Source organism: Oryx dammah, unplaced genomic scaffold, assembly GCF_014754425.2.
Source record: "Oryx dammah isolate SB20612 unplaced genomic scaffold, SCBI_Odam_1.1 HiC_scaffold_26, whole genome shotgun sequence".
NCBI lineage: Eukaryota > Metazoa > Chordata > Mammalia > Artiodactyla > Bovidae > Oryx > Oryx dammah.
The window spans coordinates 48,958,529-48,972,136 of record NW_024070210.1 but is presented as its reverse complement, the minus strand read 5'-3'; the positions used below and the strand labels follow the sequence as shown (position 1 = coordinate 48,972,136).

The 13,608-nt window shown below is 35.3% G+C and overlaps 1 protein-coding gene across 7 annotated transcripts in view; it reads left to right on the top strand.

Moving 5' to 3' along the window:
• Positions 1-13,608, top strand: part of ZNF280D (zinc finger protein 280D) — a 127,843-nt gene that overhangs the window by 61,325 nt on the left and 52,910 nt on the right. For all 7 annotated transcript variants that reach the window (XM_040226594.1, XM_040226596.1, XM_040226597.1 and 4 more), the window contains 4 exons: positions 2,798-3,021; positions 6,227-6,384; positions 7,185-7,285; positions 8,468-8,614. In XM_040226594.1, the coding sequence (XP_040082528.1) occupies positions 2,798-3,021; positions 6,227-6,384; positions 7,185-7,285; positions 8,468-8,614 (630 nt within the window). The remainder of the gene's footprint in view (positions 1-2,797; positions 3,022-6,226; positions 6,385-7,184; positions 7,286-8,467; positions 8,615-13,608) is intronic.

Sequence of the window (13,608 nt, the reverse complement as noted above, 5' to 3'; positions counted from 1 at the left end):
GTCATAGCTTTCCTGCTAAGAAGCAGACGTCTTCTGATCTCATCACCATCTGCAGTGATTTAGAGACCAAGAAGAGGAAATCTGTCACTACTTCCACCTTTTCCACCTCTATTTGCCATGAAGTAATGGAGCCAGATGTCATGATCTTTGTTTCTTTAATATTTAGTTTTAAGCCGGCTCTCATTCTCTTCCTTTACCCTCATCAAGAGGCTCTTTAGTTCCTCTTCACTTTCTGCCATTAAGTGGTATCATCCACATATCTGAGGTTGTTGATGTTTCTCCCACCTGTCTTGATTCCAGCTTGTAACTCATCCAGCTTGACATTTTTCATAATGTGCTCAGCATATAGGTTAAACAAACAGGGTGACAGCAGACAGCCCTGTTGTACTCCTTTTTCAGTCTTGAACCAATCAGTTGTTTCATACAGGGTTTAACTGTTGCTTCTTGACCTGCATACAGGTTCTCAGGAGACAGGTAAGATGGGCTGGTATTCCCATTTCTCTTAAGAGCTTTCCATAGTTTGTTAATGATCCACACAGTCAAAGGCTTTGGCCTAGCCGATGAAACAGTAGATGTTTTTATGGAATTCCCTAGCTTTGTCTATGATCCAGCAAATATTGGCAATTTGATCTCTGGTTACTCTTTCTTTCCTATTTGGCAATAAAAGGAGTTCATGATCTGAGCCACAGTCAGCTCCAGGTCTTATTTTTGCTGACTGTATACAGTTTCTCTACATTTGGCTACAAAGAATGTAATAGATTTGATTTCAGTATTGGCTATTTGCTGATGTCCATGTATAAAGTCATCTCTTGCCTTTGCCCTGCTTCATTTTGTTCTCCAAGGCTAAACTTGCCTGTTACACCAAGTATCTTTGACTTCCTACTTTTGCATTCCAGTCCACAGTGATGAGTAAAACCTTTTTTTTTTGGTGTTAGTTCTAGGACATCTTCTAGGTCTTCATAGAACTGATCAACTTTTTTGGCATTGGTGGTAGGAGCATAGACTTGGATTTCTGTGGTGTTGAATGACTTGCCTTGGAAATGAACTGAGATCATTCTGTCATTTTTGAGGTTGCACCCAAGTACTGCATTTCAGACTCCGTTATTGATTATGAGGGCTACTTCATTTCTTCTAAGGGATTCTTGCCCACAGTAGTAGGTATAATGGTCATCTGAATTAAATTCGCCCATCCCCATCCATTTTGGTTCACTGATTCAAAAGATGTCAGTGTTTATTCTTACCATCTCCTGCTTGACCATGTTCAGTTTACCTTGATTCATGGAGCTAACATTCTAGGTTCCTATGTAATACTGTTCTTTGTAGTGTCAAATTTTACTTTAACCACCAGATATCCACAGCTGAACATCATTTCCTCTTTGGCCCACTCACTTCATTCTCTCTAGAGCTATTAGTAGTTCTCCTCTGCTCTTCCCCAGTAGCATATGGGACACCTTGGGGGACTCATCTTTTGGTGTCATATCTTTTGTCCTTTTATACAGTTCATGAAATTCTCATGGCACATATACTGGAGTGGATCCCTCTTCCAGTGGATCACGTTTTGTCAGAACTCTCCACTATGTCCTGTCTGTCTTGGGTGGCTCTACATGTCATGGATCATAGCTTCATCAAGTTATGCAAGCCCATTTGCCATGACAAGGCAGTGATCCGTGAAGGGGGAATTACCTAGGTGGCCTGTTAAAGAATACAGATTTCTGGGCCCTACCTCCTCTAGACATTGTGGTTTATTGGTCTGAATTGGACTCAGCATTTTGACAAGCATTTCTGGTTTTTCTAATGCAAGTCTTCCCTGGATTGCCCTTTGTGTAAAACTGCCTTAGAGAAATTCTAAAACTGAAAATTTATAGAATAAATTATCTTGTTGAAAGAAAAAGCTTCATATGTGAAAGTATTCCACCTTAGAACTAGTTTATATGACACCTTGATTTTACTCACTAGAAAATAAAGTTCCCCTTCAAATATATGAGCATTCTAAATTTTAAGACATAATTGCTGAAGCTTTCAAGATGTAACTGATGCTTCTTTATTTTGTCCCTACATATTTTCTAGCATCTTGAGTCTTGGGAATGGCAGATTAACTGTACTCAGTGTCCAGTTCCAACCAGATAGTACAAAATTTAGTATATCACTTGATAATTGAGCATATACATTGTGGCATATAAAACTATGTTTCTGTTCTATACTCTTTATGACATGGATATGAATAATTGTTGATTTAATTTAAATATTATTAGATATTTACATGTGAAAGGGTACATTATAAGGAAAAAACTATTAGATCAATATCTAAGTCCTGCTTTTAAGATTTTTCTTCTCTTTCTTTAAAAATTTTTAAAAATTTATTAAGATCATAGATATTGATTGTTTGAATTTTTTAGAGTATGTATATGCAGGGCAAGCTTTTTGCAAAATTTTTTCCAGATATTTTACCAAGCACAGTTTTACATGATCTTACCTTCAGTTCAGTTCAGTTGCTCAGTCGTGTCCGACTGTTTGTGACCCCATGAATTGCAGCACGCCAGGCCTCCCTGTCCATCACCAACTCCCAGAGTTCACTCAGATTCACGTCCATCGAGTCAGTGATGCCATCCAGCCATCTCATCCTCTGTTGTCCTCTTCTCCTCCTGCCCCCAATCCCTTCCAGCATCAAAGTCTTTTCCAATGAGTCAGCTCTTTGCATGAGGTGGCCAAAGTACTGGAGTTTCAGCTTTAGCATCCATATTTTGGTTTCTAATTTTTTAAAGTGATAAATAAGGCTTCTGTTTTTTTTCTCTTGCAGTACTGTTGTCCAGACATGATAAATAACGTTTTGGGGCTGGCTAAAACAGAAATTTCAAGTACAGCAAATAAAAATAAAACTGTTGATTCAGAAAAAGGAAAACTGATTATGTTAGTTAATGACTTTTATTATGGGAAACATGAAGGAGATGTCCAGGAAGAACAGAAGACTTACACAACCTTTAAATGTTTCAGTTGCTTGAAAATTCTTAAAAATAATATTAGGTATGTAAGCATTTATTTTTATTTCTGTTTGAAAATTGGAATGCTATAGGTTATATCTTTATCTTGCATTTTTAATGTTATTCTAGATAAGTGATTTTAACACTTTGAGCTAAGCACAAAGGCAAATTCTTTTGTTGAAAAGCTTTTGTTCTTTCTTAGATATTAGACTTGACTCTTAGATCCAGTTAGTTGTGTTTCTTTAAAATAGCTTAAAAAGGACAAACTATGTTTCAAAAAAAAATAATTTATTTTCCCTGTATTATCACTGATTTAGGAATTTTCATAGTTAGCTGCCTTTGAATTTTACTTTTTTCATATCACAAGAAGAACTACTTATGATATTTTGTCCAGTTTGACTTCTTATATACTCATCCTCAAATCTTGCAATTTATAATTTTTGGAACTTTCATCTTATAGTGATCTTCTTGGGAGAAGTACCAGTTCTAGGAAATATGACTGTTTTGATTTTAAATTTAAGTCCTTTAAGAGATTTAATTTCAGTGGAGTTTTGAAATTTGTACACATACAAGCTTTACATTTTTGGAATTTATACTTTGTAATCTTTGAGTTACATGGCATATTAGTAACTGTCATCCCATAAATAAGTTAGTTGCATGATTATAAAGACATATTGATTGATATTTTCATTGGTTACACAGCTTGACATTTATATTTGGTAAGGTTTTTTAACATTATTTTATTATAAAAATTTTCAGCATTCAGCAAATTTAAAAATATTTTATAATAGTACAACTGTATACTTATCATCTTGATTCTACTGTTAACATTTAACTGTACTTATTTTATTGTGTATCTAGTCATCCTTCCTTCAAACTATTTGGGTTTTTTTTTTATGCATTTCGAAGTAAGTTGCAGATATCTATGTATTTCTTCAGGTGAGATGTGTGTGTACAAAGATATAAAGGCATACATTTTTTTGTTTATCCCTCATGACTATTATTATATAAGCATTCTTAGGCACCTATAGGTTACTTCTAGATCCAGCTTTATTTTATTTTCCTGTGAGTTCTTAAGGTCTGAAAAGAAGCATATAGAAAAACCCTGAAATAAACTGTGATAAACTCCTGTAATAATAATTTTTTATGATAGTGCTTTATAGTTTTAGAAATTCTTTTACATATATTATTTCATGTGAGTTGTCACATTTATCTCCTTTCATCAAATTTTAACAGCCATTAATAGCTAATGGTCCCAGTAAGTTTAACAGAATGAGCATTGTACTTTGTGATATAATACTGAAATAGTCCCCTGGAGCAGGAAATGGCAACCTGCTCCAGTATTCTTGCCTGGAAAATTGCACGGACAGAGGAGCCCAGTGGGCTATATAGTCCATGGGGTTGCAAAGAGTCAGACACTGAGCATGCACACACACTGAAACAATATTACAATAGAACCTGGTCTCCTACTTTTTATATTTTTACCACTTTAATAGTAAAACATACCAGAAGAATCATGTTACTATAAAATGCATAGAAATATGGCTTCCTGGCTTAGTTCTTTGTTATACTTAAATGTTATATATATAATATTAGAATATATTTCAGTAGTTGTTTTTTTGGATTTTCCTTTGAGATTAACACACTAATATTAAACATATGAAGGTAAATTTTCTTTTTTATTATTATTTTAGAATACTAGTTACATATTTCTAAAGAGTCCTAATACTAGAAATTTTAAGCATATAGCATCTGGGAACATCCTGGAATTGAGTGTTTTGAAATAATGATTGTTTAGTAAGCATAACCTTAATAGAAAACATTTTATGACCAAAGCAGTTATACATGTTAAGTAATATTTCACCTTGACAGTAGAAACTGGGAGGGTAAATTGATGTTTGTAGAGGAATGGTAGGAAACTGATAACTGTATATTTCTATTCTCTTCCCTGTCAGGGTATTGTGGTATGGTTTTTTCCTCCCCTACATTCAGTGTCACACAAAACATGTTTATTTTATTTTGTGAATATATTTGCAAGATGTTTGTGTTTTTTGGTTCCCTTGTTTCCATTTGTTGGTTCAAGTAGTATGTTTAAGTAGTATGTTTAAGTAGTATGAGATCCTGATGGGGGCTCATGTTAGTTGAGAGAAAGTATGCTCATTAAGAGATTATTTTATATAGATACACTTTAATTTTGAAAATTGTAAGCTGAGAGGTTAATGGCTTATAACATTTTCTCTATATGTAAATATTTAGCCAAGACTAGGATTTACAATAGGTGTTTGTAGAGCTGGTGTTAAAACCAAAGGAATACTAAAAGATATTTCAAAATATACCATGACCTGTACTAAAGAATAGTGTTATGTGAGATGTGAAAAAAAAATGCTGTAACATTTATGATGATTGCTATCCAGATGGATAATATTATCACTTAGTTTCAACATTATTTCCTTTAGTGTCTCAAAGTGAGTAATAGATAATAGTTGACCCAGTCTAAAAACTGTTATTTTGATTGAATAACTTTACTTTCAAATTCACCAGAAAGCTTCAGTAAGCTCTTTTAAATAGGTATTCCCATTTATATTGTACTCTCTGCTGTTGAAGGTCATAGTTCCTGCTCATAAGAAGCCTTTTAGGGAAGCTGAAATAGCAGAATGTAAAACTGAAAAATGGACTTTGCCCACAAAGGGCGCAGTCTGCAAGTTAAAGTGAAGTCTTCGCTAACAGTAAACCAGTATCATTAAATAAAACAAAAGGTTCTTGTAATTGTAGGCATTAAAATTGCTGTTACATGCATTTAAAAACCAAGACACAAGTAAAAATGCCAGTAATTTGTCTTTTAAGCAGCTGGAATCTATTGTATATCTTCAGAGCCTTAAAAGATTTCTCTCATGATTCTAGCTGATTTTAGTGGTAGAGTTTCCTTCCTTTAAGTAGTATTTCTTATCTGGAGAAGAAATCTGCTGTTTTGTATTTTAAAAATTTTAATAATCTGAAATGATTAAGATAACAAATTTTTGATATTTCAAATTAATGCTAATAACTATTTTAAAACAAAGATGAAAATGTGTTTACTTAGCTACTTAATGAAAGTGATTATTTAAAGTGCACACTCTTCTAGAGGACTTTAAGGCTTTTGAAATTTTATTTTCATTAATTTATCTATAATTTTAAGATTTAGATTCAAGTACTTGTGAGGTTTTTGTTTTTAAATCTGAATTTTTGCACCTGTTGACAATCATTGATAGGTTTATGAACCACATGAAACATCATTTGGAACTTGAGAAGCAGAGCAGTGAAAGCTGGGAAAACCACACCACCTGCCAGCACTGCTACCGTCAGTTTCCCACACCATTTCAGCTGCAGTGTCACATTGAAAGTACACACACACCCCATGAATTTTCTAGTAAGTTACAGTTTCATTTAAGTAATTGCATATTTGTTGATTTTTAACAATTCATAAACTCTGAAAAAAATTTGTTACTGAACTCTGAACAAGTGTGGTAGAAAAACAAGAATGAAAAAACAACTTTGGAATTTGAGAGGAAAGTTGAAAAAGTTAATTTTTAACTTATACAGTCTTTTTAATAAAATTAGTTACTGAAATTCCATCTTAATAAATAATTCATTATGGTAAATAACTTGTGCATTACATGTGGAGGACTAAATTAGAAGGCTCAGATCATAGTTTTCAAAGTGAAATCAATGCCCTTCTTTTAAACTTGAGTAAGAAAAGTAAATACAGTGTTAGTTAAAATCATATACTTTGGATCAAGACAGCTTGGGTTCAAATCCAAGCTCTGCCTTGTAATATGTGATCCTAATGTGATCTCTAGCAGGTCACTTAATATTTGAATAATGGGGATGATAGAAATATCTGCTTCATAATGTTTTGATGGGAATTGAGTGAGTTAGTCAAGTCCTTAGAACTGTGCTTGGCCACAATAAACAACTATGGAACTGTACACCATCACCACCACTGCCAATATTACTACTACTATTATTGTTGATATAGATATACAAAATGAATTGTAAATGTATATATCTGATTTGTTTCTTTGCCTTGAGAGGATTTTTTTAAAAAAACTAAAGGGTAATTGACATTTAACATTGTATTAGTTTCAGGTGTACAATATAGATTGAATAGTTATGTGTATCTATATATATCTTAAAATGGTATAATGTCTTTTTTCCCCCCATTTTTAGCCATTTGCAAAATATGTGAATTGTCATTTGAAACAGAGCATATCCTTTTACAACATATGAAGGACAATCATAAACCTGGTGAAATGCCATATATTTGCCAGGTATATACATATTTTATTGTATATGTCGTGTTTGGTTGGTTGGTTTGTTATTTGTTTTGGTTACAAGATTTAAACTTATTAAGCCAGGCTTCCCTGATAGCTCAGATCATAAAGAATCTGCCTGTAATGCGAGAGACCTGGGTTTGATCCCTTGGTTGGGAAAATGCCCTGGAGAAGGGAATGGCTACCCACTCTAGTATTCTTGCCTGGAGTCTGGCGGGCTAAGACTGACTTTTGCTTTCAGGCCAGGCATCAGCAAATTTTTTTGTAAAGGGCAAGATAATAAATATTCAGGTTTTGATGATCATAGGTTTCTGTTGGAACAAATCAACTCTGCCATTGTAGCACAGAAGCAGTCATAGACAATAAGTAAACGAATGGCTGGGACTGTGTTTCAATAAAACTTTATTTATGGACACTGAAGTTTGAATTTTATATAATTTCCTTGTGTTGTGATATATATTGTTTTATTTTTCTAACCATTTTGATAAAATTAGATACTAAAATTAAAATATTTTTATAAATAACTTATTGGTAGAAAGTCTGTTGGCTAACTCATATATTGTTGTGTGGGGTCAGCAGAGAGTTGGAATTGACCCATAGGCCATTGTTTGCACACTCCTGTATGAGACAAAGAAAAAGCCCTGTGGCAGAAAGACAAACATAGACTTATCTTAACACACAGGGAAGAATATAGGCATACAAAGGTAAATATGAAATGCTTTTAGTTCAGAGGACCATACCAAATGCTTTGGGACAAGTTCTTTTCCAGAATTTGGAGAAATGGGAAAGTAAGGTAAAAATAAACTGTCATTCCATAGCCTGGAGACCATTCATAATCTAAGGAAAGATGCTGTTTTATGTAGCAATAAGAAGGAACTTTATAGGACCAGAGGTGTCAGAGTTTGATAATTAAAGTCAAGATTGGGGGTGATAAAAAATATCTGATAAAAAAAAGAGAATCTAGTTATATTTTGGGAAGTATCCTTAAGCTTTGAAAACGAACTCTTCTGTTTCAAAGATTATCTTTTGATGTTTTTATTAATAGGATTCTAGGTTATGCAGGCATTAGACTGAATTAATAGTACATAGTGTTCTTCTGAATAAGTGACCTATCACTGTTACTTTGAAATTGGATATCATTATAAATTTTCAAACTAAACCAGATATTTTTTTTTGTAGGTTTGCAATTATAGATCATCATCATTTTCTGATGTAGAAACTCATTTTAGAACATCTCATGAAAACACCAAGAACTTGCTATGTCCATTTTGTCTCAAAGTTATTAAAATTGCAACACCCTATATGCATCATTATATGAAGCATCAGGTGAGATCTGCCAGTTCTTATTCATTTATGTTGTTTTAGAGAAAAGATAGATTATGACTTAGAACATTGTTTAGATTTGTTCTGCAAGGGAAGCAGCATTGTTCCAAATGACATGATTAAGTTACAATTTATGCTAAGTTACTGGTGAAACTCCCACTTCTTTTCCTTGCTTCCTTTCTGGTGATACTATGGTTCATACATGATAATTCTGAAAGATAGTTAGGAATACTAGGAAATCTTGAATTGAAGGAAAAAAGAGAAGATGAGTGGAGGAATATCCAAAAGAATGGGTATTTCAGAGGCTAAGAGTAGGACTGGGGAAGGTAATTATCAGGAGCAGGGGAAAAGATGAGTTTGAACTGATAAAGAAAAGGTTGATGACTCATAATCGTCTTTTCTTCTTTCTCTTCAAACTGTATTTCTACTTTTAGCCCCCATATTATAAGAAGACATGTTGGCATCATTGACCAGGAATGGTCTTTTATAGCTGCCCAGAAAATAGCAGTGACACTTACTGCTGATATATGAACTCTGACAGAGAACTATATTTAGTTCTATGTAATTTTGGGGACCCAGTATTAGTACTTATACCTGTGTCTTGAATTCTGATATTATACTTACTGGTTCTTTTCCTGAAGCAATTAAGTCATCCTTTGTTTGGGCTGAAAAGTTTAATGCAACTCTGCTCCTGTTCTTAAATACTTGAAAGAACACTAACAGTGCCTTTGCCAAAACCAGAAGTCAGTGGATTTATTGAATCTGATCAGGTTACCAACTTTGGCCATCTCACTGATTAGCGCAATACATTTTCTTGTTACTGATTAAACTGGCATGTCAGTTTTTTCAGCATTGGTGCTCACCTTGCTTTCCATTCTAGTCATTAGATAATCATGAAATTGTCTTGTGGTTTTTCATTGGAAAAGATCATAAAAGTAGAATTTCCTAATAAATTTGGGATCATCTGTGCTGTGACTGACAAAATGTCACGTGTGTTCTGACAAAATGTGGTCCACTGGAGAAGGGAATGGCAAACCACTTGCCACAAAGTATTCTTGCCTTTAGAACCCCATGAACAATATGAAAAGTCATAAAGATAGGACACTGAAAGATGAACTGCCTAATATGCTACTGGAGATCAGTGGAGAAATAACTCCAGAAGGAATGAAGAGACGGAGCCAGAGCAAAAACAGCACCCAGCTGTGGATAACTGGTGATGGAAACAAGGTCCAATGCTGTAAAGAGCAATATTGCATAGGAACCTGGAATGTTAAGACCATAAATCAAGGCAAATTGGAAGTGGTCAGACAGGAGGATGACAAAAGTGAAGGCTGACATTTTAGGAATCAGCGAACTAAAATGGACTGGAATGGGTGAATTTAACTCAGATGACCATTATATCTACTACTGTGGGCAAGAATCCCTTAGAAGAATTGGAGTAGCCATCATAATCAACAGAAGAGTCCAAAATGCAGTACTTGGATGCAATCTCAAAAATGACAGAATGATCTCTGTTTGTTTCCAAGGCAAACCATTCAATATCAAGGTAATCCAAATCTATGCCCCAACCAGTAATGCTGAAGAGACTGAAGTTGAACAGTTCTTTGAAGACCTACAAGACCTTTTAGAACTAACACCCAAAAAAGATGTCCTTTTCATTATAGGGGACTGGAATGCAAAAGTAGGAAGTCAAGAAACACCTGGAGTAACAGGCAAATTTGGCCTTGGAATGCGGAATGAAGCAGGGCAAAGACTAATAGAGTTTTGCCAAGAGGACGCACTGATCATTGCAAACACCCTCTTCCAACAACACAAGAGAAGACTCTACACATGGACATCACCAGATGGGCAACACTGAAATCAGACTGATTATATTCTTTGCAGCCAGAGGTGGAGAAGCTCTATGCAGTCAGCAAAAACAAGACCAAGAGCTGACTATGGCTCAGATCATGAACTCCTTTTATTGCCAAATTCAGACTTAAATTGAAGAAAATATGGAAAACCACTGGACCATTCAGGTATGACCTAAATCAAATCCCTTACGACTATACAGTGGAAGTAAGAAATAGATTTAAGGGACTAGATCTGATAGAGTGCCTGACTGAACTATGGATGGAGGTTCATGACATTGTACAGGAGACAGGAATCAAGACCATTCCCAAGAAAAAGAAATGTCTGTCTAAGGAGGCCTTACAAATAGCTGTGTAAAGAAGAAAAGCGAAAAGCAAAGGAGAAAAGGAAAGATATACTCTTTTGCATGTAGAGTTCCAAAGAATAGCAAGGAGAGATAAGGCCTTCCTCAGTGATCAGTGCAAAGAAATAGAGGAAAACAGTAGAATGGGAAAGACTAGAGATCTCTTCAAGAAAATTAGAGATACCAAGGGAACATTTCATGCAAAGATGGGCTCACTAAAGGACAGAAATGGTATGGACTTAACAGAAGCAGAAGATATTAAGAAGAGGTGGCAAGAACACACAGAAGAACTGTACAAAAAAGATCTTAATGACCCAGATAATCACAATGGGTTGATCACTCACCTAGAACTAGACATCTTGGAATGTGAAGTCAGGTGGGCCTTATCACTATAAACAAAGCTAGTTAGAGGTGATGGAATTCCAGTTGAGCTATTTCAAATCCTAAAAGATGATGCTGTGAAAGTGCTGCACTCAGTATGCCAGCAAATTTGAAAAAGGCAGCAATGGCTACAGGACTGGAAAATGTCAGTTTTCATTCCAATCCCAAAGAAAGGCAATGCCAGAGAATGCTCAAACTGCCACATAATTGCACTCCTCTCACACACTAGTAAAGTAATGCTCAAAATTCTCTAATTAAAATAAATATATATTTTAAAAAAATTATCCAAGCCAGGCTTCAACAATACATGAACCATGAACTTCCAGATGTTCAAGCTGGTTTTTGAAAAGGTAGAGGAACCAGAGATCAAATTGCCAACATCTGTTGGATCATCGAAAAGGCAAGAGAGTTCCAGAAAAACATCGATTTCTGCTTCATTGACTATGACAAAGCCTTTGACTGTGTGGATCACCACAAATGGGAAAATTCTGGAAGAGATGGGAATACCAGACCACCTGACCTGTCTCTTGAGAAATCTGTATGCAGGTCAGGAAGCAACAGTGAGAACTGGACATGGAACAACAGACTGGTTCCAAATAAGGAAAGGAGTATGTCAAGGCTGTATATTGTCACCCTGCTTATTTAACTTCTATGCAGAGTACATCATGAGAAATGCTGGGCTGAATGAAGCACAAGCTGGAATCAAGATTGCCAGGAAAAATTATCAGTAACCTCAGATATGCAGATGATACCACCCTTATGGCGGAAAATGAAGAAGAACTAAAGAGCCTCTTGATGAAAGTGAAAGAGGAGAGTGTAAAAGTTGGCTTAAAGGTTAACATTCAGAAAAGGAAGATCCTGGCATCTGTTCCCATCACTTCATGGCAAACAGATGGGGAAATAGTGGCAGACTTTATTTTTTGGGGTGGCTCCAAAATCACTGCAGATGGTGACTGCAGCCATTAAATTAAAAGATGCTCCTTGGAAGAAAAGTTATGACCAAACTAGACAGCATGTTTAAAAGCAGAAACATTACTTTGCCAACAAAGGTCCATCTGCTGCTGCTGCTGCTGCTAAGTCGTCCATCTAGTCAAGGCTATTGTTTTTCCAGTAGTCATGTATGGATATGAGAGTTGGACTATGAAGAGGGCCGAGCGCCAGAGAATTGATGCTTTTGAACTGTGGAGAAGACCCGAGAGTCCCTTGGACTGCAAGGAAATCCAATCAATCCATCCTAAAGGAAATCAGTCCTGAATATTCATTGGAAGGACTCATGTTGAAGCTGAAACTCCAGTACTTTGGCCACCTGATGTGAAGAGCTAACCCATTTGAAAAGACCTTGATTCTGGGAAAGATTGAAGGCAGGAGGAGAAGGGGACGACAGAGGATGAGATGGTTGGATGGCATCACTGATTCAGTGGACATGAGTTTGAGTATACTCCTGGAGTTGGTGATGGACAGGCAGGTCTGGCGTGCTTTAGTCCATGGGGTCTCAAAGAGTTGGACACGACTGAGTGACTGAACTGAACTGAACTTTGCTGTGACTGGGATGCTACCTATCTTTGCGAAGTTCTGGCAAGATCTCTCTATTTTGTGTTTCCCCAGCAGTGTTCCATCAGATGTTCATAGATGTCCCCCTCCAATTGCTACTGGTAAATAAATTTGGTGAAGCACAAATTTATAAAATTAAATTGTTCTTTTTTAAAATAGGACTCCTCAGAAATTTTAATATGCTAATGGACATTGTACATCTCTAAACAAGGATATAGTGTGTATTCCCCAGACTTATTTGGCCATTGAACCCTGTATTTGCATAGTATTTATTAACATTTTTTGTAGAACAGAATTTGAGAAATGCTATTGTTGGCACTCTATATTTCATCTTTGGCCTTTAATTTTGAAAGGGAGAATGAAATATAAAAGTTTTATTTCATTATGGGGCTTTTAACATCATTTTCCTTTATGTTTTATTAAGCTCCAGAGAGAGATTAATATTACGAATAGGGAAGAATAGTAATTATGAAAGAGGTATGTGGGCTGACCATGTGAACTGTGTGATTTGTAATCAGTTTTTCTACCCTAAGTTTTATGTCATCACTTGCCATGAGTGTACAGTTCTCCTTTTTTGTTTATTTTGAGAGCCTTGGAATTAGACAGCCCAAAGTTAGGAGGGTGAAAATCTATTAATAAGAAGGATCATCAGGCATCCTTCAAGATATTTATAATTTGTGTGATTATTTACAAAAGATTGGGAAATTATAGCTGAGCAATTAGTCCAATATGAAATAATGAGAATTGTTGACTCTGTGGCTCATTTTATTGTTTTAGATGACTTTGGTTGTAACTTATGTTTAAGACAATGTATTATTATGTCTTGGGTGATTTTAGAGCTAACAATCCAGTTTTTATGACACTTAAGAAA